Source organism: Littorina saxatilis, linkage group LG17, assembly GCF_037325665.1.
Source record: "Littorina saxatilis isolate snail1 linkage group LG17, US_GU_Lsax_2.0, whole genome shotgun sequence".
Classification (NCBI taxonomy): domain Eukaryota; kingdom Metazoa; phylum Mollusca; class Gastropoda; order Littorinimorpha; family Littorinidae; genus Littorina; species Littorina saxatilis.
This window is the reverse complement of record NC_090261.1, coordinates 56,492,060-56,517,657: the sequence shown is the minus strand read 5'-3', so window position 1 is coordinate 56,517,657 and position 25,598 is coordinate 56,492,060. Positions and strand designations below refer to the sequence as shown.

Sequence of the window (25,598 nt, the reverse complement as noted above, 5' to 3'; positions counted from 1 at the left end):
CCTTGGTAATTTGGTTAAAAAACAATAGAAAATCAGAGGTTAATAGATCAATAGCCAAGGTAAACAGATAGAAAAGCAAACAACAAACAAACAAATTATAATACACTCGAACCTGTCTAAAGAGACCACCGAAGGGACTGAGCAAAAGTGGTCTCTTGAGACAGGTGGTCTCTTTAGACAGGTGATTTATATAGTCGTAAAGACCGTCGGGAATCCTTTGGGGTGGTCTTAATGGGCAGGTGGTCTTTATTGACAGATGGTCTCCAGGGCAGGTTTGACTGTAGTAGGAAATACAGGAGAGGGGAAAATGTAAGGAGTAAAAACAGTGATGGAATATTTCCATTTCATTTCCATTTCATTTCATTTCCATGACTTTATTGTCCCATCGCTGGGAAATTCGGGTCGCTTCCTCCCAGTGGAAAGCTAGCAGCAACAGAGTCGCGCTACCCAGGTGTCTGCGTGTTTAGGTGTATTCAGCCACCTGCACTTATGGCAGAATGACCAAGGTCTTTTACGTGCCATTGTGATGACACGGGGGTGGGACATGGCTTCCGTCTCTGGGTCTGCACATAAAGTTGACCCGTGTCCGTCCCGGCCCGAATTCGAACTTGCGACCTTCCGATCACAAGTCCAGTGCTCTACCATTTGAGCTACCAGGAAATACATGAGAGGGGAAAATGTAAGGAGTAAAAACAGTGATGGAATATGGTGTTACTGTGAATATTATAGACATTTTGTTCGTGTTTTATTTTTCATCACAGGAAAGCTGCACATGTCTTGGTGTGGCGGTGGCACTAGCAAACAAGCCAGACCAGGGGAAAGATGTCAGCCTGTTGTCATCAGATGTCATTGAAAGTGTTGGGGAAACCTTCATCAGAGTGCTGACACATTGTCGTCACAGGGTCGGTAAACTTGTTTCTTCTGTTATATTTTTATTTCAAATATTAGTGGGCTTGATCTGTGGAACTGTTACTTGAAGAGAGTGTACAAATACATCAGACCAAGAAAGTTACACTGACCGAAGATGATTGTGGATTGGTTGGTTGTTTTTCTTCTCTTTTTTTTCAGTAAATGTGGATGATTACATATGCATCTTCTTCTTCTTGGCGTTCGCAGAGGTTACACAATCAGTCCAGCACTGGTGATAAATGTTGTCGTTTTCTCCAACTCCTGTCGACTGCCGTATAGTTTGGTCTGCAAGGGAGTTGGTGACGGCCACACTTCTTTTCGTTCCTCATCTAGTAAGGGACATCGCTGTAAGATGTGTTCCGCTGTTTGGTCCTCTTGACCGCAGGCACAGGTTGGTGATGGCGCCAGTTTGAACTTTCGGTTCATGTGAGCATTGAGCCTGTTGTGGCCAGTACGCAGCCTGATGAGGTTGACTTGCTGCTCTCTGGACATTGTGTGGTAGTCATCTCTGTTTGTCCTTGGCCTCATCAATGCTTTGATGATTGTCTTCTGCTCACTAAAGCTGACACTGTTTTCAGGTTGGTCTTCCACGGCTCCTTCTTTTGCCAGCTCATCTGCCCTTTCATTTCCTGGTATCCCACAGTGTGCTGGTATCCACTGGAGGACAACTCTTCTGGTTTGTCTGACCATCTGTAATGCTTTGGCCAGCTGTGGGAGTTTGTCGTTCTCTAGGGCCTGAAGGACTGAAAGGGCGTCCGAGAGGAAAACAACTTGGTAGCAAGGGTCTGCGGAGTCCTGAACGAAGGAGGCGGCCTGCATGAGAGCTTCTGCTTCTGCTTTATAGTTTGTGCAGTGTTTGCCAGTGGCAACGCTGGATGTAGCTGTATGTCCCCCAGGGAACTGGATGAGAATGCCTGCACCTCCATTGAGCACGGCGTTAGTTGCTGATCCATCGGTGTATACATGGATCCACGCCTCTTTTGGGTACTGTTCGTCGATCAGGGCTAAGGTGAGTGCCTGTCGAGCTGTGTCATTCTGATCTTCTCCTGAGGTAACATGTGGAACACTGGTGCAGATCTGGATGCCTGGTTTCTCTGTTGCCTTGGGGGTTTCCTCTTCTTCTTGAGTCAGAGGTAGAGTGTTCTGTGGAAGGACTTCCCTGTACTGTCGAGAAAGTCTCTTGCTCTCGTGTACAAAACTGCTCCGTTTAAGCCGGTTCTTGGTGAGGTTGCTCAGTCTGTGCTTCATGGGGTGGTCGGGTAGGCACTTGAGCTTCTCGGCCTGTACCATAGTCTTGGCTTCTCTTCTCTGACAGAGGGGTTGGATGGTGGTAAGCTTCTCCATTTCCTTGATGGGCGTGGATTTCATTGCACCGGTGATGAGTCGGAGGGCCTGGTTTTGCACACGGTCAAGGGTCTGCAGGTTTGTCTTGGCTGAGGTTGACCACGCTGTGGAGCCGTACTCGAGGTGGGGTCTGATTGTTCCCTGGTATACTGTCTTCAGTATCTTCTCGTTCGCTCCCCAGGTGGTACCTGCCAGCTTCCTGAGTATGGCTAGCTTGCGCCGGGCCTTCGTCTCTGCCTGTGCAATGTGTGGTTTCCAGGTCTGCCGTCTATCAAAGGTGACACCAAGGTACGTTGCTTCTTCATCCTCTCTCAGAGGAGTTCCACCAAGCCTAATGGTTCCGGCTTTCTGCTTTGGCGACAGTGTGAATAGGGTGGTGGAGGATTTCTCCTTGTTGATGGAGACGCACCAATCTTCTGCCCATGCGTTCAGCCTATCTGCCGCTTGCTGCATTCTGTAGGTGGCAGTACTTGCGTGCTCCTCCTTGCACCAGATCACAAGGTCGTCTGCGTAGAGAGCAGCTTTGATCCCCTTGGGCATCTCAGACACCAGATCGTCGATGAAGAGAAGGAAGAGTGTGGGGGAGAGGACTCCGCCCTGAGGGACGCCATGACGAAGGAGGAACTTCTTGCTTTTGGTCTGGTCGACGTTAACTCTTGCCCTGCGGTTATAGAGGTAAGAGCGAATCCACTGGTACATGTTGCTGGACACGCCTTTCCTCAGCAGTTTTACAAGGAGTCCATCTTTCCAGACCTTGTCAAAGGCCTTCTGAAGATCTATCCAGGTGACGAAGACCAGCTTCTGTTCCTGAAAGGCATCTTCAACTTCTTGCGCCAGGTAAGTGACCTGATCTTCAGTGCTGCGGAACTGTCGGAATCCAGCTTGTTCAGGGGCGAGGAGGTTCCTGGATTCCAGGTACCACCTGAGGCGCTCGTTCACAATTCTCTCCAGGGTCTTCACAACACAGCTGGTGAGGCTGATTGGGCGATAGCTGGTGGCCTTCTTTGGATCCTTCCCTTTTTTTAAGATGGGGATCATGATCGCTTCTCGCCAGAGTTGTGGTAGCGATCCTTCTTGCCAGCTGCTGTTGAAGACCTCGAGTAGCTTGTTCTCTGCTGCACTACCAAGGTGGGTTAGCATCTCGTTGGTGATGCCGTCTGGGCCAGGGGACTTCTTCGCCTTTGACTTTTTCAGAGCTGAGTGCAGCTCGTGGAGTGTGAGTGGTTGACTCATGGCGTCCACTGTCGACTGTCTGGCAGGTCTCTCTCTTTTCTCTCTTCTTGCTTCTCTCTGTTTCTCGGGGCTAACATGGAGGTTGCTCTCAGCTGCATAGCTTTCAGCAAATTGGTTGGCAGCATGCTTTCCAGTTAGCACCTTCCCATTCTCTTCTAATGTGATCTTTCCTCTGCTGGTGTTCTCATCATTCAACTGCTTGGTGAGCCTCCAGAGCTTTCTGCCATCCTTCTCAAGGTTCAGAGAGCTTGTTTTCTCTTGCCAGCTTCTCCGTCTTGCCTGTAGCTTCTTTTTGAGAAATTTGGCTTTGGCTTCCTGGAGGCGGATGTTATTGTTTTGTGACGGGTTGACTTCTGCTTCCCTTCTGGCGTCTGCCAGATCATTATCCAGTTCCTGCAATTCATTGCTCCAGTAGGGCTTATAGTCTCTCCTGGCACCCCTGGGAATGGACTCACGCGCTGCTCTGAGGATGCTCATGTTGAAGTCCTTCGCCACCATGTTGATGTCTCGACCCTCGACTCTGATGTCTTTGGTGAGTTCGCTGGTGCGGTGTCTAAAGAGGAACCAGTTCGCTCTTTTGTAGTTCCACCGTGGGAAGGAAGCTTCAGTGCAGGACTCCATGCCCAGGGTCAAAAAGACTGGCCGATGGTCACTTCCACCTAGCTGTTCTCCGACCTCTCTGCTGGTTAGCTGGTGCATGTCTTCCGTGCAGAAGGCTAGGTCAGGAGTTGATGTAGTGTGCCATCTTCTGGAGTAGAATGTAGGGCAGTCAAAGGGACTGTTCAAAAGGATGAGACCTTTGTCGTCCTGCCAGTTCTCCACCTCTTCTCCTCTCCGATCCAGGTGGTCATATCCCCAACTCTGTGAATGACTGTTGAAGTCACCCACCACGATGAAGTTGGAGGCCTTTGCGGGGATCGTGTCAAGGGCGAGGTGTCTATCATTGGGGCAGTAGAAGTTGACAAGATGGAATTCTGATGTCTTCGTCTGGATTCGAATCACCTGATATTCGGAGTCCTCCATGTGCGTTTCTATCAAACAGGCATTGATGTTGTTCCTGATGAGGGTCAGGATTCCTCCTTTGCTTCGGTCTGTTCTGTCGGACCTAAGGCATTGGTAGCCTCTCACTTTGAAGGACTTTTGGGGTGTCAGGTGCGTCTCCTGAATACAGCAGATGTTGATGTTCTTCTCATGCAGGATATGCTCCAACTCTGTCTTCTTGTTCAGGATACTTTCTGCGTTCCAGTGCATGACCTGAAAAGGTCGCTGCTGACTGGGTTTCTTCCTGGTTGTGGTGGTGCCAGTCACTTTCCTCCCGCGTCCCCTGGCGTGACAAGACGGACGGGAGGGACCTCCAGTAGTTGGGGCTGGGTCCCTTTGAGGCATGGGACCCGACGCTGCTCCACCCTGGGGGGTCCTCAATGGGCGAGCGCCATTTCCATCTGTGCTGGTTGATTGTGTCATCATTTGCGTAAGTGCGTGTACCCGTGGTTTGTTAGAATGCGCCGTGCGGCCCGGGTCCTCCGTCTTCAGCATTCGGGGTTTTCTGTCGGGGTTACCTCACCCTTAGCTCATGGCCCGTACGTCCTACCCTGAGAGCACAGGGGGGAGGATTTTCCGGGATCCCACCCGGAGCCAGTTTGGTCCGCGGCCGCAAGCGGCTGATCTCCATATCTGAAGACCGTTCCCCTATCCGCCACCCGGGGACGCGCTGGGTTGGGGGTGGTCGCCCCACTGAATTTCCCACACTGGGTTAAGAAAGATCAGCCTGTCCCAGATTACATATGCATAAGACTGATTGTAACTTTAGTGTATGTTTGATGGAGATTTTTATAAATCATCAGAAGTTTATAGCTTGAGTCGAACACAACTTTGTGCATGCTTCATATTTTTGCGTTTTTTTGGTAAAATGTCAAAATATAAAAAAAGAAATTGCTAACCATGCAGTCAGACCTATTGGTTTTGATTGAATCTTGCATTTTTTTCATGTCAAAAATAATGCAATTGTGCTGTCATTAAAATTTGCTTTGGTTAGATGCTGTGATTCCTCTTGCCTTTTAGTTCATACCAGTTTGCCAAATACCAAAGGCAATCACTGTTAGAGCAATATGACTTTCAGAGGAAACACAGACAATCTGGCCGCTTTTGTGAGTACATATACATCGAAACAATTCTTTACTCTGCAGGGTGCAATAGAAGGCTGTAGAAATGGATTCCTGCAGTTCTGTACATCCCTGATGCTCTGTGGTGATTCCAATCTTTCTTCTGTGCCAGCCAACATTCTCAACCAGGTAATGTCCATTTGTTGTGAGAAGGAGATCTGAAGTTTGGTGTCCAGAGCTACAGCAGTAACATAGTGTTATTATTTGTTTGTGTGTGTGCGATTGGCATTGTTATGTTGAGATGAAAGTGGAATCATTAGTTGCATTGGAGGAAGGTGTGGGTTTTATTGTTGTTGATAGTTTATTGGCTTACGTAAGTGTAGCCTATGCGATCGTAACTTTGTCTGTCTGTGCGTGCGTGCGTGCGTGCGTATGTGCGTATGTGCGTGCGTGCGTGCGTGTGTATGTCTGTGGTAGAAACTCTAACATTTGAAGACGTCACATTACATTGACAACATTTGAAGACGTCACATTACATTGACGTCACATTATGACGTAAGAGGGTTAGACGTCACGCGAAGGAAGTACTGAAACTCTCGGTCATTATTATTTTGAGCGGGCCGAGACTAGTTGGCAGTCGTGTCCCTGTAAGTAGGCTACATGCAGACAGACAGATCTAGATCTAGTGTCTCGCTTTCTTGCACAGTTTCACCTATGCTCTTTCTCTGTGTGTGTGTGTGTGTATGTGTGTGTGTGTGTGTGTGTGTGTGTGTGTGTGTGTGTGTGTGTGTGTATGTGTGACGGAGTGATTGAGTTTGTGTTACTGTTTGTCGATTTCTTACGTGAGCCTTGATGGCTTCGCCTCTTGTTTGTCTGTGTTTGATAAGGTACTATCAAACCTTGAGAAGGATCAGATGACCTCATCCGTGACGAGGAGGTCGGCTGGTCTTCCAATCATCGTTCAGACCATTGCTCAAGCCGAAAAAAGATGCAAGTTGGTAAGTACATTATCACAGTTGTAAATGTTGAAACAAAATGAATGGATATATTAACTGTCACAATATATTAACTTTCCAACAAGAAAACAATTGTAAAATGAGCCTGCCATCAGAAGCTGCCTGAGCTAACAGTGTTTGCATTAGCAGTCTGTGAGTCAGGTGAGTTACAACACATGGTGTAGCAGTCTGTGAGTCAGATGAGTTACAACACATGGTGTAGCAGTCTGTGAGTCAGGTGAGTTACAACACATGGTGTAGCAGTCTGTGAGTCAGATGAGTTACAACACATGGTGTAGCAGTCTGTGAGTCAGGTGAGTTACAACACATGGTGTAGCAGTCTGTGAGTCAGGTGAGTTACAACACATGGTGTAGCAGTCTGTGAGTCAGATGAGTTACAACACATGGTGTAGCAGTCTGTGAGTCAGGTGAGTTACAACACATGGTGTAGCAGCGGTGGTGGCTGAAAAACGAGAAAGGTTCTGGATAACTCTCACTCACATACTTTATTGCACATGTTGTATGCATTTAGAGCGCTTACTTCCCTTTCTTTCTTAGATCTTAAAATAACACTCTGCATCATTTGTTTAAGATTTTCAAGAAAGGTTAGTTATTTGAATGTTTAATCCAAGACAAAACACTGTCTTCACACAGTATTCTTGTTTTGTTTTTAAATCTCCAGAACAAGCTGCTGCTAGAAACAGTAACAAGGCTGTACAGCATTGCGAGCAGACCTCACAGGAATGAGTCAGACCAGACTCAGGATGAGGCTCCTGTGCATGCACTCAACATCCTGAAGGCAGTTTTCAGCGACGCCAGCCTGTCGAGAGATCTGCTGAGTCACCTTGGCAACATGACACAGCTGGTCATCAGAAGCTTTGAGTCATCATCCTGGGCTCTGAGAAATGCTGCCACCCAGCTTGTCAGTGAGTGAAAGTCCTTGAGTTTGGATTGTTGTCCTTAGTTGAAATGTAAACTTGGCAGACTTAAATTTGTGGCTCTTGATTTTAAAAGCTGTTGTGCATTTTCCACCATTGCATAGATGCACATGCATACTTTTTTTTGTGGGGGGGGGGGGGAATCAAAGTAAGAGAAAACAAATAAGTAAAGGTATATGTTGAAAATACGTTTTCATGTGTTTGTGATAACTGTGAAATGGAATTCATGGAAGGTATTTTATACATAGAAATGTAGCATTAGGTATGTCCATTTCAGTCTAAGGTTAGTCAAATAAAATTCAATGTATTACTTTGCATAATGCTTCAAGTGGCAGTGGGCGGGATAAACATTCAACCGTTGCCGTTTATTTAGCTTTCCTGTCATAGAGTCAATAAAATTAGGAGTTTATAGTAAATGTGTCCGTTACATGTTGTTTCTTTGTGGGTCTCTCTGAATGTGTTACCAATAAAACTTTTTGTGCTCATGCTTAACACACATGGTACTAGCAGAAGAACAATAGTGAGTGTACGTGAGAGCGAGAAATAAAAAAAATACAAAAAACACTGTAGTCAATATAACACTTACCTCGACAGTACTATTCTTGCACATTATCTATTATAGGCCGAAAAAATTGGACAAAACGCTGAGTGGGTACAATTATCTCCCATAACCATGCGCCACCGTGGATCCCAAGCACTGTCCGAGTGCTTCCCCCTTACAGGATGTAGGTGGCGCGTCCTCTTTCTTTTTTCGCGCGTGTCAGACCGGCTGTGTTTCTGCTACGCTCCCGGATTATTTTGGACTAAGAGGCTTCTTTTCTGTGTGGACTATCACCTGTTGGATTATTGTGTGTTATTCCACTTCTGGCTTGAGGCTACGTTGTGTTTCCTTCAACTTGTGCCTCCGTTTTTGTGTGGCGGACTCGGCGTGCCTCCCGTCCTACTTCGTGGTGACCGGTCGTCTGCTTCTCGTTTCGCCGCATTCACTTGAGTATTGACCTAAATTTTCTTTGAATTTTGTTAATTCTCGGTCTTTAAGGGTACGTACAGGGCGAGGTAGGATGTCTCGTCCTGTTTTGGGCTCTGGTTCTACGGAACCAGAGTCTGCCGGGGGCAACCCTTCTCCGGGCGCCCAGCGTTATGTTTTACGCACGGAGAAGGGGATCTTTCGGCGCTCCGACTCTCCCTCCCCAAACGCTTTGCGTTTGCGGCGAGGGAGGGCGGAGAAAGCCTGTTTGAGCAAGCTCAATGCGAGCTTGCTCAAACAGGCTGGGCTTGAGCCTGGGACTTCGGGCGGGGCTGCGCCGTCGAAGGTTCGGGGAAGGTCGAGGGGAAAGAAAAAGCTTCTTTCTCCTTCTCCTTCAGTGGAACAGGCTTCCCCCCCCTTCGACGCCGTTGTCCGGCCCTCAGTCTCAGGCTTCAGCTCCTCCCGGTTTCAAGCCTGGGGGGAAGGTTTCCTTCTCCTCCCTGGCTCGAATCCGGGGGCAGGTCGATTCCCAACCCTCTTTGGGGGTTGGTGAATCCGATCTAGGGGCTACTGGAGAGACTCAGGTTTTGACAGCCAACGGCCATACCACGTTGAAAACACCGGTTCTCGTCCGACCACCGAAGTTAAGCAACGTCGGGCCCGGTTAGTACTTGGATGGGTGACCGCCTGGGAACACCGGGTGCAGTTGGCATTAAAATCTTCCTTTTCCGGTGCCTCTCCTGTGCCCTCCTCGGTTTCCACCGCTGTGGAAGCCAGGAGGGACACGGGTCCTCCTCTGAACTCCCTCGCTGGGTCGTCTGCTGCTGTTTCGACAGTAGTTTCGGCCTCCTGGGGGGGGAGATCGGAGGAGATGACGGGGTCTCTGAATTCCCTCCCCGCTGGGGTTGGGATGCGAATTGACCCCGTTCAGGGCGGTCCTGTGGGGGCAGGGGTTTCAGGCTTCGTGCCTACGACCACTGCTACTACGGTTCCCTCTGACGTCCGTGTGACTGGTGGCTGTCCCTCTTGTTAAGACGCTCCGGCCGACTAGTTACTGGACGTGGAGGTGTTCGACAGAACGTGGTACTTCTGTCGAATGGTCAGGGCGACGGGAACATTGTTTCTGTTGCTCAGACCGACACCTCCGACCGGACCGTCTTGACCCCACGCCATTCCTTAGCGTCTGGTGTTCGGGTGACGGATGGTCCGGACCAAGGGTCCGGAACGTTCCAGGCTTACGGGTCGGGATCGAACCGGACCCACGGGTCCCGACTGGACTTGACCTCCGGGTTTGGTCCGGACGGGACCCATGGTACGGGCCGGACCGGACCTTAGGGTCCGGTACGGGACAGTACCTCTGGCCCTTGCCGGACCTACGGGTCCGGATGGTACGGTACGGGACCAGTGGTTCGGTCGGGACCGGACCACCCGACCACCTCTGTTGGTCTGGGTGGTCTGGCACCGAACCGGAACACACCGGACCACCGGACCTACGGGTCCGGATGGTACGGTACCGGACCAGTGGTCCGGTCGGGGCCGGACCACTCGACCACCTCTGTTGGTCCGGGTGGTCTGGCACCGAACCGGACCATGCCGGACCTACGGGTCCGGATGGTACGGTATGTCCACGTCCGACCGAGCCACCCGAACACTTCTGTGGGTACGGATGGTTCGGTACCGAACGGGACCTCCGGATGCTACGGGACCGGACCGAACCTAGGGGGTTCGGATGGTCCGTTACCGGACCAGTGGTCCGGTCCGAACCGGACCACCCGACCACCTCTGTTGGTCCGGATGGTCTGTCACCGAACCGGACCATACCGGACCACCGGACCTACGGGTCCGGATGGTACGGTAGGTCCACGTCCGGACCGAACCACCCGAACACTTCTGTGGGTACGGATGGTTCGGTGCCGTACGGGACCTCCGGATGGTACGGGACCGGACCACAGGACCGGAACATCGGACCACCCTATCGGATCGGTCCGGACCACCCGACCACCTCTGTTGGTCCGGATGGTCTGGCACCGAACCGGACCTACGGGTCCGGATGGTACGGTATGTCCACGTCCGGACCGAGCCACCCGAACACTTCTGTGGGTACGGGTGGTTCGGTGCCGAACGGGACCTCCGGATGGTGCGGGACCGGACCGGACCTACGGGTCTGGATGGTCCGGTACTGGACCGGTGGTCCGGTCCGGACCGGACCACCCGACCACCTCTGTTGGTCCGGATGGTCTGGCACCGGACCACCGGACTTACGGGTCCGGATGGTGCGGTGTGTCCACGTCCGGACCGAGCCACCCGAACATTTCTGTGGGTACGGGTGGTTCGGTGCCGAACGGGACCTCCGGATGGTACGGGACCGGACCGGAACACCGGACCGGAACACCGGACCGGAACACCGGACCACCCTACCGGACCGGTCCGGACCACCCGACCACCTCTGTTGGTCCGGATGGTCTGGCACCGAACCGGACCTACGGGTCCGGATGGTACGGTACGTCCACGCCCGGACCGAGCCACCCGAACACTTCTGTGCGTACGGATGGTTCGGTGCCGAACAGGACCTCCGGATGGTACCGGACCTACGGGTCCGGACCTACGGGTCCGGACCTACGGGTCCGGATGGCCCGGTGCCGGACCACCCGACCACCTCTGTTGGTCTGGATGGTCTGGCACCGAACCGGACCATACCGGACCACGGGTCCGGATGGTACGGTATGTTCACGTCCGGACCTAACCACCCGAACACTTCTGTGGGTACGATGGTTCGGTGCCGAACGGGACCTCCGGATGGTCCGGCACCGGACCGGAACACCGGACCACCCTACCGGACCGGATCGGCACCCCCGACCGGACCGGACCATTTCTTTTCTGATCAGACCCGATGGGTTCCTGTTCAGTCTATAAATGGCGGGGGTTCGTTGGCTGGGCTGACCCAACAGTCGCAGGGTTGTTGTTTTTCTCCCCCTTCGGCTGCTGGAGACGTTTCGTCTTTGGGGCAGGGGTCTTCGCGGCCTCTTGCTTCTGTGGGCGTTTCTTCACAGCCTGCTTCATCGCTTTCGGCTCTTCCCCCTCAAGCTCCCTACACTCCTGCTTTTGAGGAGTTGTCGGGAAGTGAAGAGGAGAGTGAGTCGGAGGACGATAGGGAGGAGGATCAGGGTCGCCCTGAGGTTAACACTGATCCTCTACCCTTGCCGGTTTCTGATGGAACTTCCGAAGCTATGCTTCGTACTTTCCAACAGTACATGACAGACATCACGCGACGTCTTGACGTCACGGATGCCTCTCTTAAGCGTCTGTCGTCTAGTGTTGACACACAGGACCTGGACCCGGGGTCTGAGGACGAGAGGCAGGAGGCTCGTCCTCGCACAGCTAGAAGGACGTTTGAACAGTTTCAGGACGTCCTTCCCTGAGACGCCCTCTCGTCCTTTGAGTCCGCTTCGGCCCGGGCGCGGGAGGCTCACGCCGCGTCTGCCGGCGGCTCGTTTTATGAACGATCCGTCCGCCGGCAATTCGCGTTCCACCCTAGTCTTAGTGCCACGGTGGAAGCGGCAGCACATCGCCTGAGGAGTACAGATTCACGTGCTAACGCGACCTATGTTCCTCGGGAGGACGCGGGTTCAGTGCCATGCTTTCCTTCGGGAGGCGCACCTCCACTGTTTCCTCGTGTCCAATCTGTTTCGTCCCTCCCTTTTCCCTTTGACTCTCGAACTCTCCCTTTCCAGACTTCGAGTGTTTAGGGTGGGGCTGACGGTGATGTGTTCGTTGGGGAGGTGCCTTCGGTCAAGAAGGTGGAACTGAGCTCTGCTTCGTTCCACAATCTTGAGGCCACCGTTTCTTCCACAGTCGAGGCCCAATCACAGGCCTTGACATGGATGAGCACGCTGTCCACACTGTTGGACCCTCCCGATCGGGCAGAGTCCGATTCCACTCGGGTCCTTGACACGGTTCGAGTGGATCGGGCTTTGCATGCCGTGCGATCGTGCGTGACGTCTGCGGCAGAATTGGCCATTGGAACACGGGTCCACTTTATTGGCCCTGTTCCGTGATCATTTTCTGCCTACTTCTATAGTGCCTCCGGATATGAGGAAGAGTCTGAGGAACACGTTTCCTCAGCCTTCTTCCCTCTTTCATCCGGACACTGTTCGTTCTGTGGTGGAGTCCACACGCCAGAGGAACACTGATTCTCTGATGGTTGGCCTCGCTGCTTCGGCGACGGCGGCGGGGAGTAAGAGAAGTGCTACAGTCACCTCCAGCTCCCAGCCTCAGAAGAAGAAGAAGAAGCCAGTTTCACTGCCTCCTTCTTCCTCCTCTTAGGCGCCTGTTGCGTTCCCAAGCAAGACGAAGGGTGCTCAGACAGGTAAGGGGAAGCAGCACCACCAGGGGGGGTGGTCGCAAGCCTGCGCCTGCCCGCCAGCAGAATTTTCAGTGAGTCCCGGCCCTACGTTGACGCCCCCTCAAGTTGCCCCTCTTTCGTCCGTCGGTTCCCTTTTTCGGGCCCGCGGCATGTGGGGCAGACTGGTCTCCAACCAGTTTTTCTTGAGGGTGGTGTGGTCGGGGTTTTCTCTACCGCTGTCGTCACAACCTCCATTGTCCGCTCTAACCTGGACGTTCCCCCCTCCTCGAGACCCTGCCAGATGGCAGGCTCTTCAGGACGAGGTGAACTCGTTGGTCGAGAAGAAGGCGGTCTACCCCCTTTCTCAGCCTTCTCCGGGGTTCTGCTCCCGCCTGTTCACCGTCCCCAAAAAGGACGGCCGGTTCAGGCCGGTGTTGGACCTCTCCACCTTGAACTTGTACCTTCACAGGTGCAAGTTCAAGATGGAAACCCCTTCGTCGGTCCGGTTGGCCATCCGGCCAAACGATTGGGCCATGTCTGGGACCTCCAGGATGCTTACTTCCACATCCTGGTGGCCCCGGGGTACCGACATCTGCTCCGGTTCGTTTGGGAGGGCACAGTGTTCGAGTTTCGGGCCCTCCCATTCGGCCTGTCCTTGGCCCCTCTGATTTTCAACGGGGACAACAACACCACATGCTTAGCTTACCTTCGCCACCAGGGGGGCACCAATTCTCGGTCCCTCTCCCTGTTGGCGGAGGAGATTCTGCTCTGGTGCCAGACCAATCAGGTCCGGATGTCAGTCCAGTTCGTTCCGGGGAAACTGAACGCCCTGGCCGACATTCTCAGTCGGGGCGATCAGGTTCTCTCCACAGAATGGACCATCGCTCACAACGTTCTACAGCGTCTGTGGGCAAGGTGGGACCGTCCTCTGATCGATCGGTTTGCAACTCGATTCAGCGCTCGGCTTCCCAGGTACGTCAGCCCCTTTCGAGACATGAATGCGTTCCACTTGGACGCATTCACTCTCTTGTGGAGGCTCCTCGATGCTTACGCCTATCCCCCGACATCTCTGATTCCGAGGGTGCTGGCAAAATATCTGCAGGAACGACCAAGACTGATTTTGGTCGCGCCTTACTGGCCAACAGCTCCGTGGTTTCCAGATCTTCGCGGTCTCACCCACGTAGACCCTCTACCTCTGGATCTGGACGGGGGAGGTCTGCTCCAGCCTCGATCATGCCTCCCTCATCCACGTCCAGAGAGTCTGTGCTTGACCGCATGGCTCTTGTGCGCTCCAAACTGCTTGCACTAGGATTGCACAAGAGTTCAGTAGAGTTTTCCTTGAACGCTAAGAGGCGATCAACTAATCAGCTCTATGACTTACGCTGGAGAGCTTGGGCCACCTTCGCCTTGTCCAAGGGGATAAAGCCGCTTTATCCCTCAACACAGGACTTGGCCAACTTCCTGGTGGAAGTGTATCAAAAGAAGAGTCTTTCTTCTAAGACTCTTCTTGGATACAGATCTGCCATCGCTTCCACGATTGCGGCCGCTACTGGTCGCAGATCTGAACACTTGATCAGGTCCTCCCTCATCGCTAATGTCCTTTCGGGTATTAGCAATGCAGCGGTGTCTAAACCTCGGGTTTCATTTCCCAAGGGGGATGTCTTTCTGGTCCTCAAACTCCTGCGTAGCAATGAGTTTGAACCCCTGGCAGGCATCAGTATCAAGTTGCTGATTTTTAAGACTAATTGTTCCTCATCGCTTTAGCCACTTGCCGTAGACTCAGTGGTATTCAAGCTTTGAGTGGCCTGGACTTTGACCTTGAGTTCACCACACAGCAGTGGTTGCCAGCATGGTCACGTCAGTCTAAGATATGTTTCTTGGGTATATTTTCTTTTACGGTAGTACTGTTCGAAAATTGCCTGGGTATCTTAATCCTTGGATTTAAGTGATTTTGATTAAGGAGTTTAATACTCTACATATCACCCTCACACCACTCTGGTATTCTGTGCAAGAATAGTACTGTCGAGGTAAGTGTTATATTGACTGTAAGGCTTCTTTTTAAGCCTACTGTCTATATGATACTTACCGAGACAGTACTATTAGAGTTTCCCTCCCGCCTCCCCTCTTGATATGTTATGGGCTTTTTGAGGGTCTGCAGCTCATAAAGAAAGAGGACGCGCCACCTACATCCTGTAAGGGGGAAGCACTCGGACAGTGCTTGGGATCCACGGTGGCGCATGGTTATGGGAGATAATTGTACCCACTCAGCGTTTTGTCCAATTTTTTCGGCCTATAATAGATAATGTGCAAGAATAGTACTGTCTCGGTAAGTATCATATAGACAGTAGGCTTAAAAAGAAGCCTTACACTCACGTTCACATGGTACTGCTTTTGTTTCACTTTGCAAGGCACGCTTGTGACAAGGATGTTTGTAACTCTGTCTAAATGTGTTACCAATACAGTATTTTGTGTTCATGCTCAACAAGGGCGGGGATGTAGCTCAGTCGGTAGCGCGCTGGATTTGTATCCAGTTGGCCGCTGTCAGCGTGAGTTCGTCCCCACGTTCGGCGAGAGATTTATTTCTCAGAGTCAACTTTGTGTGCAGACTCTCCTCGGTGTCCGAACACCCCTGTGTGTACACGCAAGCACAAGACCAAGTGCGCACGAAAAAGATCCTGTAATCCATGTCAGAGTTCGGTGGGTTATAGAAACACGAAAATACCCAGCATGCTTCCTCCGAAAACGGCGTATGGCTGCCTAAATGGCGGGGTAAAAAACGATCATACACGTAAAATTCCACTCGTGCAAAAAACACGAGTGTACGTGGGAGTTTCAGCCCACGAACGCAGAAGAAGAAGAAGAAGTTCATGCTCAACAAACATCATACATGTACTACTGACTTTTTTACTTTCCAAGGCACGCTTGTGACGAGGATGTTTGGCCAGAGAAACAAAGCGTCCATCAGTTGCAATATGATGACTCTGCAGGAGTTCGACGCCCATTTCCCAGAGTTGCTGGCCTTTGTGGAGTGCAAACTGGCCGAGGGATTGCACGGAGGGGATAGCATCACGGACGTTCAACCGTCATTGTTCCTCATTCTGACACAGCTTGCTAGTCTAGGGCCAGCTGCCGAGTCTGCCCAATGCCACAGGTTTGTGTTCGTATATATATATACTAGATGAATACTCGCTTTGCCGGGTAGCCGGCTTCGCCGGGAAGAAGTAAAGCCGAATACCCGGCGAAGTGGCGCACCGTACGCGATTGACGCCACACGAAGGAAGGGAGATAAATGCGCAAAACACTGGAGAAGATAAGGAGCGTTGTGGACAGTGACCTTCTAAACATAGTAACGGGAATATGGATTGAGCGTTGTGGACAGTGACATTCTAAAAATAGTAACGGGAATATGGATTGACGCCACATGAAGGAAGGGAGATAAACGCAAAACACTGGAGAAGATAAGGAAGAGTTACTGGGAATGGATGAACAGAAAAACCAAAATCGGTTCAGCGCTGCGCGCTGAGAGCACGTGTTGAACATTTTCATCGACCAGATTGTGTCCGGGGTCTACCTGAATATGCCCACCAAATTTGAAGCAGATCCATCGAGAACTTTGGCCGTGCATCGCGAACACACACACACACATACACACACACACACACACACACACACACACACACACACACACACATACATACACACACACACACACACACCCCCACACACACACACACACACACACACACACACACACACACACACACACACACACACACACACACACACACACACACACACATACACACACACAGAGACACACAGAGACACACAGAGACACACAGACACAGAGACACAGAGACACACAGAGACAGACAGACAGACACAAGTCATATATGTATAGGTTACAACACGAGTGGTTTTTTATATGGCTTGTATTTCAGTCAAGACCCAGCGGATGAATATCATCGGGAGACACGAGCCTTTGGCGAGTGGCTCTCGATTGATATTCCCGCTGGGTCTTGACTGAAATACAAGCCATATAAAAAACCACGAGTGTTGTAATCTGTATATCCCATTCTACCATCAAACACAAAGTGTAGACTACTAGCGGCACTGTTGCGATCTGTGGAGTGTGAAACAGTGTTTTCAGCGAGACTTGGCCTTTTTGCAACCTTAAACTAAGTGACCGTCGCTGAAAAAATAAAACGAATGAGTGCATCTATAAGTACGCGGTAACACTACTTTCAGACCGTTTAAAAGCTTTAAGTAAAGGTTCATAAGTTGCAAGAAAGTAATGAAGTCGTATAGAAATCCATTTAGTTGAAGCGCACAATTCTTTTGCGTTTCAGGTCGGCGGAACGGGGAAACCGGTTTGGCCCCCATTTGGCTTACTCGACTCGATTCAGAATCGATTCCACGTTGTTTTTTTCGAACGCATTATTATACAATTAGTCTTATTGACAGAGAAGCAAATTTTAGGGAACACATATGTAGATTTAACCATTTGCTCCCTATTTGAAATGTATCTACATGTTTTGCGAGTGTGTTTGCATGAACCTAAACTGGTATGGGTGCGAGGAAAACAGGACCCAAGTCTGTCACCGCCGCTTGATTGCATTTTGAAAGAATATGACTGGATTACGGAAAAATACACACATGTTAAGTTCTTAGATACCTTCATCGCCAATGTGGACTTACTGCAGAGCCAGGCAAAAGAGTAGACTTGCTCGCAAAACACGTGAAACAGCTGATGATAGCGAAGCTCAACCGTGCCAGGTAAGGACGGTCTGACAGATTCTCAAAAGTCGTCTGCTAACGAAGCAAGGGGAGGGTACTCGTGTTTTTGTTTTGGTTCGCTAGCATCTGGTTATCTTGTAAGTTGAATGTTCGTTTTTTCCCACCTGCATTGCTTTCATAATGAAAGAAACGTTTGCTTATTGCATCTCATACATCAGATCAGTTCTGAGATTCATTTTTGCGTGCAACTGATATGGTTTTCTGAGCCGTGCAATACGATTTTGGAACTTCATACAAATGTGTCACATTGTTCGGCGCGAGGTCAAAGGTCGGGAGCAAAGTAGTTCTTCGCCCAAATCGGAATCTGCACTATCATATATTTTTTTGAGTCCATGATGTATTTATTGAGCTATAAAAATACAACATATATACCCATACTGAAGTAACAGAGACAAAGAAGGGAGGTCATGGGATATATATAGATAGAAGATAGATGCTTACAGTTTGCAGTGAAATCTGTACTGGGGAAGTATACATTGCGTTAATTTTTTCAGGTTTTCATGAAAATATCCAGATGTAGCTATGCTGTTTCAGGTAGGCTTGGTCTGCCAGCCTATATAGCTAAGCATGATTGATATTTGAATGTGTGATTAGAAATGTTCCTGTATTGTCTTCTTTTTATATTTAGTCAAGTTTTGACTAAATATTTTAACATCGAGGGGGAATCGAAACGAGGGTCGTGGTGTATGTGTGTCTGTGCGTGTGTGTGTGTGCGTGTGTGTGTGTGTGTAGAGCGATTCAGACTAAACTACTGGACCGATCTTTATGAAATGTGACATGAGAGTTCCTGGGTATGAAATCCCCGAACGTTTTTTTCATTTTTTTGATAAATGTCTTTGATGACGTCATATCCGGCTTTTCGTGAAAGTTGAGGCGGCACTGTCACGCCCTCATTTTTCAACCAATTTGGTTGAAATTTTGGTCAAGTAATGTTCGACGAAGCCCGGACTTCGGTATTGCATTTCAGCGTGGTGGCTTAAAAATTAATTAATGACTTTGGTCATTAAAAATCTGAAAATTGTAAAAAAAAAAAAAAATTTATAAAACGATCCAAATTTACGTTTATCTTATTCTCCATCATTTGCTGATTCCAAAAACATATAAATATGTTATATTCGGATTAAAAACAAGCTCTGAAAATTAAATATATAAAAATTATTATCAAAATTAAATTGTCGAAATCAATTTAAAAACACTTTCATCTTATTCCTTGTCGGTTCCTGATTCCAAAAACATATAGATATGATATGTTTGGATTAAAAACACGCTCAGAAAGTTAAAACAAAGAGAGGTACAGAAACGCGTGATATCCTTCTTAGCGCAACTACTACCCCGCTCTTCTTGTCAATTTCACTGCCTTTGCCATGAGCGGTGGACTGACGATGCTACGAGTATACGGTCTTGCTGAAAAATGGCATTGCGTTCAGTTTCATTCTGTGAGTTCGACAGCTACTTGACTAAATATTGTATTTTCGCCTCACGCGACTTGTTTGTTTTTGATCAGTTAATGCAATTGATGGGACTCAAAAGAATGTAAACACCTTACGCAGTATGGAGGTGACAATGACACACTGAACAGGTTAACATTTTGTTGTTGCTGTATTGTTTAGAATGGGATTCAGAATTAAAGATTGATGTTTCTGCGTTCATTCAGATTAACAGCAACCCTGCGCGCAACAGTTCTGGATGCTGTGTACAGCCCTGTGTATTTCCTGCGAGAGTTGTCTGCTACAGCTGTGGTGTCTCTAACACCTCTTGATGCCACAGAAACCTGTGTGACAGAAATGTTGGGTCGACTGGCGCCAGGTTCTGCAAGTTTCGAGTCCAGTAACAGTGTTCACGGCACACTGATGTGTCTGGATAAACTGCTGGCATCTCGCACAATCAGGTATTATTCAATCACATATTCTTACTCCAATTCTTATGAATGCATTGACTTTAGTCCCACATGCTAGATGTCGAAAAACCTCTCAAATTACCTGCCCTTAGTAGGGTGGTAACCAAGCTAAAAGCGACGCCATAGCCGTTGCTATGGCCTGACCTTGCTCGGTTACCCATAACACCCTGCGCACCACGTGAGCGCCAGCATCCGTAATAATCATTCTCGACTTTCGACAACACACGGTGGACGTGTCCGATTTTCGCTCTCACTTTTGGCCTTCACATGCCTGCTCGTCCTTGAGACTAGCCGGTTCTTGGGGATCTACCTGTCCGCCTACCTTTTGGTGAGATCTTTCCTGTATATGTTTGGTATAAATGTTGATAGCTTTGTGTTGAACACGCACGCAGAAGTTTTTTGTTCTGGGTGACTGTTTTTCGCCGGTCTTAAAATGGCCGACAACAAAGCTAATCTTGGCGCGAGACTGGAAGGTGACAAGGCTCTTAGCCTGGTTTAGAAAACTATACCTAAGAGTAGCCTAAGAACTTTGATTTGCCTATTATGCGGGTCGTAGATCCGTCAAACAGCACTTCTTTTTATGTTCCTATCCCTCCGAGGGCGGGTTCAGTTCTTTCACAGCTCGCTTCCCCTGTTGGGGTTAATCAGCCTTTAGGCTCCTTATAGACTTTTTGTTGGATCGTCGTCGGTGCGACTGATGGGGGGGGGGGGGGGTGGCCGTGTGGCTATTCTTTCCCTTTTCTCTGAGTAAGAGGAATCAGTCAATGTCCTCCTTTTGGGGGGACTTAACGATGTTTTGGTCTGTATTTTCAGCTGTTTCAGGCACGATCGGCGGTTCCCGCCCTCCCGTTTGTCAGCTTCGCACTGTGGTCAAGTGCAAATGGCCTGTTCGGTTCAGCCCGTTTTTTGCCTCTGGTGGCTCTGGGCTGCTCTCGAGCACCCCTTCCTTTAGGAGGGGGGGCCTGCTCCCTGCCTGCGTCAGAGACTCTAGAGTATACAGCCGGAGACGCGTCATCCTTCTTTGCGCTGCGGTGCGAAACTGAGACCGGCCAGCGCAGCGCGGGAAAAGAGCCACTCCCTGCCGCACAAGGTAGCTCGCGAAAAGCGGCTGCTGTCGGCTGTGTTTATATCACGTTTATATTAACATACTGTCTGTTCTGTCCGGCTGACAGTGCTGCAAACAGTAACTGGATGAAAAAATATGTTTGTTTGTGAACATCCTTTTTAAATGACCATAAAAACACCGCAGAAAATGGTATAGATTAAAATTAAATCAAATTAATTTTCTTAGGCAATATTCGCTGCATCGCTGTAGTTATGCAAACATGATTCAAGTCAGTCTCTTTTCACGAACTAACCGTCGTTATTTTTGTGTGTTATAATCAAATACAAATACATACTGAATACATGGTTAGTTAAGCCTGAGAAAATATTCAGGAATTAATCGTTTAACGAAATAGTTCCCGGTTAAATCGGTAACTAAGGCATTTAGTCAATTTGGTGTCGTCCCAGCACATCGAAACTGAAATGGGTTGTCAATAACACGGAGCTAAGAAGTTATCATGTAAGGAAAACTGTAAAATACAGCAACTTAAACCAGATTCTTGTGACCAAGCTGACTTTAAAGAATCTTGATCGATCGATGATTTTCTTATTTCTTATCAGTTGCTTCTTTCTTGTTCAGAAAGCTCTCTCACTCTCTCTCTCTCTCTCTCTCTCTCTCTCTCTCTCTCTCTCTCTCTCTCTCTCTCTCTCTCAGGCTCTCTCTCTCTCTCTCTCTCTCTCTCAGTCTCTCTCTCTCTCTCTCTCTCTCTCTCTCTCTCTCTCTCTCTCTCTCTCTCTCTCTCTCTCTCTCTCTCTCTCTCTCTCTCTGTCTACCCTCTGGACTGGTTTGAGGCTGTAGTGTGTATACAGGTAGTGTGTGTTTTCACTGTTCCGGTAGAATAGATCTACACGCAGTTCGACACTACAACTTTTACTGATTTTCCAACATTTAACGAGAGAAAACCTAATTGAAGAAACAATCTTCCTTGGGAAATTTGAACATCCTCAAGCCTTTGGCATGTGCGTTTGAGCAATTGATTCTTTCTTTATTTGGTGTTTAACGTCGTTTTCAACCACGAAGGGTTATATCGCGACGGGTTTGAGCAATTGATGGCCGAACACCATGCCCCACTGGGTTTTCGCGTTGGCGCGGCCATGCTTGTGCAGCACGATATCACTACTGCTGTGGAAAGAGAAAGTAGGTTTTTCCATGTTTCCGCGTGGTGGCGCCACTGGGCATCCGGTCTCACTTTTCAGCACCGCATGGAGCGTCTCTGTATACTCTACAGTCTCTGCCTGCGTTTAACCACTCTGATTACCGCCGGTACTTCACAGTGTGTTACGCAGCCCCCCGCCAATGGGGGGGGGGATAGGGGGGGCGCTCCTGCGTCGCACCGTCGCCTGGTGCAAACGGCCAGTTCGGTTCAGTCCTTTCTGCCACTGGTAGACTGGGTTGTTCGCGAGCACTCTCTCCTTTAGGAGAGGGGGCCAGCTCCCCGCCTGCTTTGGCCGCTCGGCTTGCTTTAAAACAGCACTGCTGGGTCGGTCATGCAGCCCCCTTACCGCGAGGAAGGGGGAGTGGGGGGGCACGGTAAGTCACGGCCAGGGCTTGTCCCACTCTGCCCTTTGCGGGCAGGGGGCCGTGTTAGCTTCCCACCCTTTCCCGCCCCCCGGGCGCGTTCGGGTGGCGGCTTTCCAGGCTACGTTACATACCCCTTCTCTGCTCCATTAGGGGCAGGGTGGGGGGGGGGGGGGGGTATCAGTGGCCCACTCTTTCCCGCCCACCGGGCGGGATCGGGTGGGGGCTGGAGTAGCGTTCCACCCTTTCCCTCCCTCTGAGTTGGACGGGGTGGGCGCTGTTGGACTGTCTTCACAGTCTGTGCCTCAATTGTCCTGGCCCGACAATCGTTCGCCTCCCCTATCGGGGTGGGCGGGTGATGGGCTATAGGACTACGGCAGGTGGACGGAGGGGGGTCGGCCGTTGCTCGGTTCGTCTCTCTCCGTCGCTCTTACTGCTGTGACGAGCCACCCCCCTCCCCATCTGGGGCATGGAGTGGCTCAGGCCTTTCTACACAGCGGGGGTGCTATGTACGGCTTTCCAGGCTACGTTACATACTCCTTCTCTGCTCCTTTTGGGACAGGTGGCTGTGTTAGCTGCCCGCGCTTGTCGCGGGTCCACCCTTTCCCTCCCTCTGGGTTGGACGGGGTGGGCGCTGTTAGACTGTCTTCACAGTCTGTGCCTCTATGGTCCTGGCCTGACAATCGTTCTTCTCCTCTATCGAGGCCTTTCTACACAGCGGGGGTGCTATGTACGGCTTTCCAGGCTACGTTACATACTCCTTCTCTGCTCCATTTGGGACAGGTGGCTGTGTTAGCTGCCCGCGCTCGTCGCGGGTAGCGGTCGCGGAACAATGAGCTTGACTCTCTTTTGTTCTCGGCAGGGTGTCTCGCACAGTGGTCAGGGAACAATGAGCTTTGCTCCGTTTTGTTCTCTGCACGGGCTGTGCCGGCTGTCTACCTGGGACAGGCGGAGACAGAATATACTCTTTCTCTCCAGTCTCCCATTCTTTGTATTCACAATGGTCTGCGGGGACTCGGCTATAGTATCACCTGGCCAGTGGTCATTGTCCTTAGCCAGCATAGGTCACCCCCCCCCCCCCCTCCTAGGGGTGGGTGAGTGATAGGGCTACTTGACTTTGGCAGGTGGACGAGCGAGGATCGGCCGTTTACGGCCGTTTCTCTGTTTCAGTCCTTGCCCCCTCTAGGGGTTGCGGCTGTGCTGGACCACCCCCCTCCCCACTTGGGGTGAGTTGTGGTTCAAACCAGGTAGTCTGGTTCTTAGCACTGGGATGCTTCTCTCGCACAGTGGGTGGGGTAAGATGCGCCGGGCCCGGCTTTATCTTGTTTCTCCACTCTATCTCCTTCTCGGCAGAGATCTGTGCCAGTTACCAACCCCTCTTCCCCCCACCTCTTGTTCAGGTGGGCGGTTTTGGGTTGGCAGTCAGAGACTGATCACGCTTTTCATCCACACTCTTGGCGGTGTTATCGGCAGGAGTATTTAGTGTGCGACCTCCCCGGTCTCCCCTCCTTTTGTGTTTTACACAACTGGTGGTTAGGTTCGGACTCCTTGTTGGAGGAGGGGGAGTGTATAGGGTTGCCTACTGGTTGTAGGCTTCCCATACATAGAGCGGCTGCTGTTGCAGTTTACTTTGTCCCGGATAGGTTGGGGGTGTCTCTCTTCCTTCCTCTTCCGGGATGGCTTTGGGTTTTCACAGGCTTTCTCGCAATTTGTTTCATTTGCTGAGTCTCCGGTGATTGCCTATCTCATGCCACACTTTTGGCTTGTTCCGCACCTTAGGATAGTGGTCTTCATCCTACACCTTTCCCGCTGCTTTATACGCAGGGGACTGCTGGCTTCGGGGTTTCAGGCTGCTTCGTCCTCACTTTTAGTGCGGAAGAAGATAGCAGGGGATTTTCAGGCTCAGGGTCTGATCCGCACTTTTTATTGCCAGGGGCTAGTTTCTGGCTTCGCTTACAGACCACAGGGAACATGGAGTTTTTATGATGTTACTCCTCCCTCTCCTCTCTGGAGGAGCTAGGATGGCATGGTTTGGAGTTTTCTGCTTTGGCTGAGACTCTCTTCTGTGCTTTCTTATAGGCAATCTTATCCTCCCTGAACGCTCTTTTGGGTTAGGGAGGATGCCTTGGATAAGGCTTTAGCCAGGCTGCTGGCAGCTTGGGCTAGGGTCGTCACTGAGCGGAGAAGTTTCTCGGTGACGTTTTAGGCCCACACTGTTTTTGCTTGGTGTGATCTCCTTCCTTTACAAGGGGTTTGATTTCATGCTGGTTGCAGGAAGCAAGGGTCAGGCTTTTTCGGGGGTTGTTAAGACCTACTCAATAGCTGGAATCTTTCCCTTCCTTCGTGGACCTCTGGCAGCGCATTTATGCTCTCCCGGTTACAAAGGGGTGTTTTGGGTTCAGTGTCGCCTCCCTCTCTGCGGGAGGTGGGTCGGCATGGGCTAGAGCTTTCAGCTTTGGCTGAGATTTTCCTCGGTGCTCTCACATGAGCTTTCCTTCTGCGTTTCTGCACACAGGAAAGGGCTCGGTTTCTGGGGGTGTTGGTCTCTGGACTATCTCGGGGGCTGGTTGAGCTTTTTCAAGGTCAATCAGCTTGTCAGCTGCACTTTCTTTTGGTGTTGAACCAGGCTTTTTGCCTGGTGCTCTCAGTAACCAGGCAAAATTCCGAGCTGTCCTTATCCCAGGTTTTTTACCTGGGCATGCTGTTCGACTTTGTCTCTTGGAAGGTTTATTCTTCACACAAGAGAGTATAGGGAGGCTATAAGCTCTTTTCACTGCCAGACTGGCACGAGAGCAGGCCTCTGCGGGGTCTTTAGACCCGATCTTCGGTCGGACGGTATCGATAGCTATGCTGGCCCTCTAGTCTTTCCTCAAGTTTTTTGGGGGGTTCGGCCTCTCAGGTCTGGGACATGAGGGTCCTCCTCCAGAGTGGGTTCCTCCACTCGGGGAGGTGGCTGGAATCCTTTTGGATCGCTCAGGGGACTTTTTTCCCTAGCTCTGTTTCCCCCTGGACTTAGACCGCTTTATGGATGCGTTTTCGTCTAGATGGGGCCTGCACTGGCAATTGCAGTCTTGAGGCTGTGATGTAGACGCAAATCCTTGGGCTTCTCTTTTGCCTGAGTTTAGGAGCAGTGGCTCTTAGTCTACTAGCCTTTCCTTTTTTGCTATTTACAGGCATGGCCTGTTGCATTCGGGCAATTCTTCTGTTGCTTCTTATGTGAACTAGCTGGGGTGAGCAAGTTCTCGCTCCCTGTCAGACAGAGTATAGGGGATTCTGATTGAGTTTCACACTAAATCATTTTCTCAGGGGAATTTCTCCCCGGCCAGCTCTGCGATCTGGCCGACTCGCTCAACAGGTCCTTTCAGGGCTTGCACAGGGGTTGGCCCATCTGCTGACGGGTCTGGAGGCGTGCTGTTTGTGTTTTAGATCATGGGTTCTGACTCTGGTCTTT

The 25,598-nt window shown here is 50.4% G+C and overlaps 1 protein-coding gene and 1 non-coding gene across 2 annotated transcripts in view; both read left to right on the top strand.

Annotated features, from left to right (window-relative positions):
• Positions 1-25,598, top strand: part of LOC138951717 (tRNA (32-2'-O)-methyltransferase regulator THADA-like) — a 64,536-nt gene that overhangs the window by 26,974 nt on the left and 11,964 nt on the right. Inside the window, exons 21-26 of the mRNA XM_070323280.1 lie at positions 762-902; positions 5,673-5,777; positions 6,476-6,586; positions 7,266-7,509; positions 15,747-15,981; positions 19,282-19,515. Of these exons, the coding sequence (XP_070179381.1) occupies positions 762-902; positions 5,673-5,777; positions 6,476-6,586; positions 7,266-7,509; positions 15,747-15,981; positions 19,282-19,515 (1,070 nt within the window). The remainder of the gene's footprint in view (positions 1-761; positions 903-5,672; positions 5,778-6,475; positions 6,587-7,265; positions 7,510-15,746; positions 15,982-19,281; positions 19,516-25,598) is intronic.
• Positions 9,082-9,200, top strand: LOC138954019 (5S ribosomal RNA). Its single transcript, XR_011451687.1, has one exon. It is a non-coding gene; the product is annotated as a 5S ribosomal RNA (ribosomal RNA).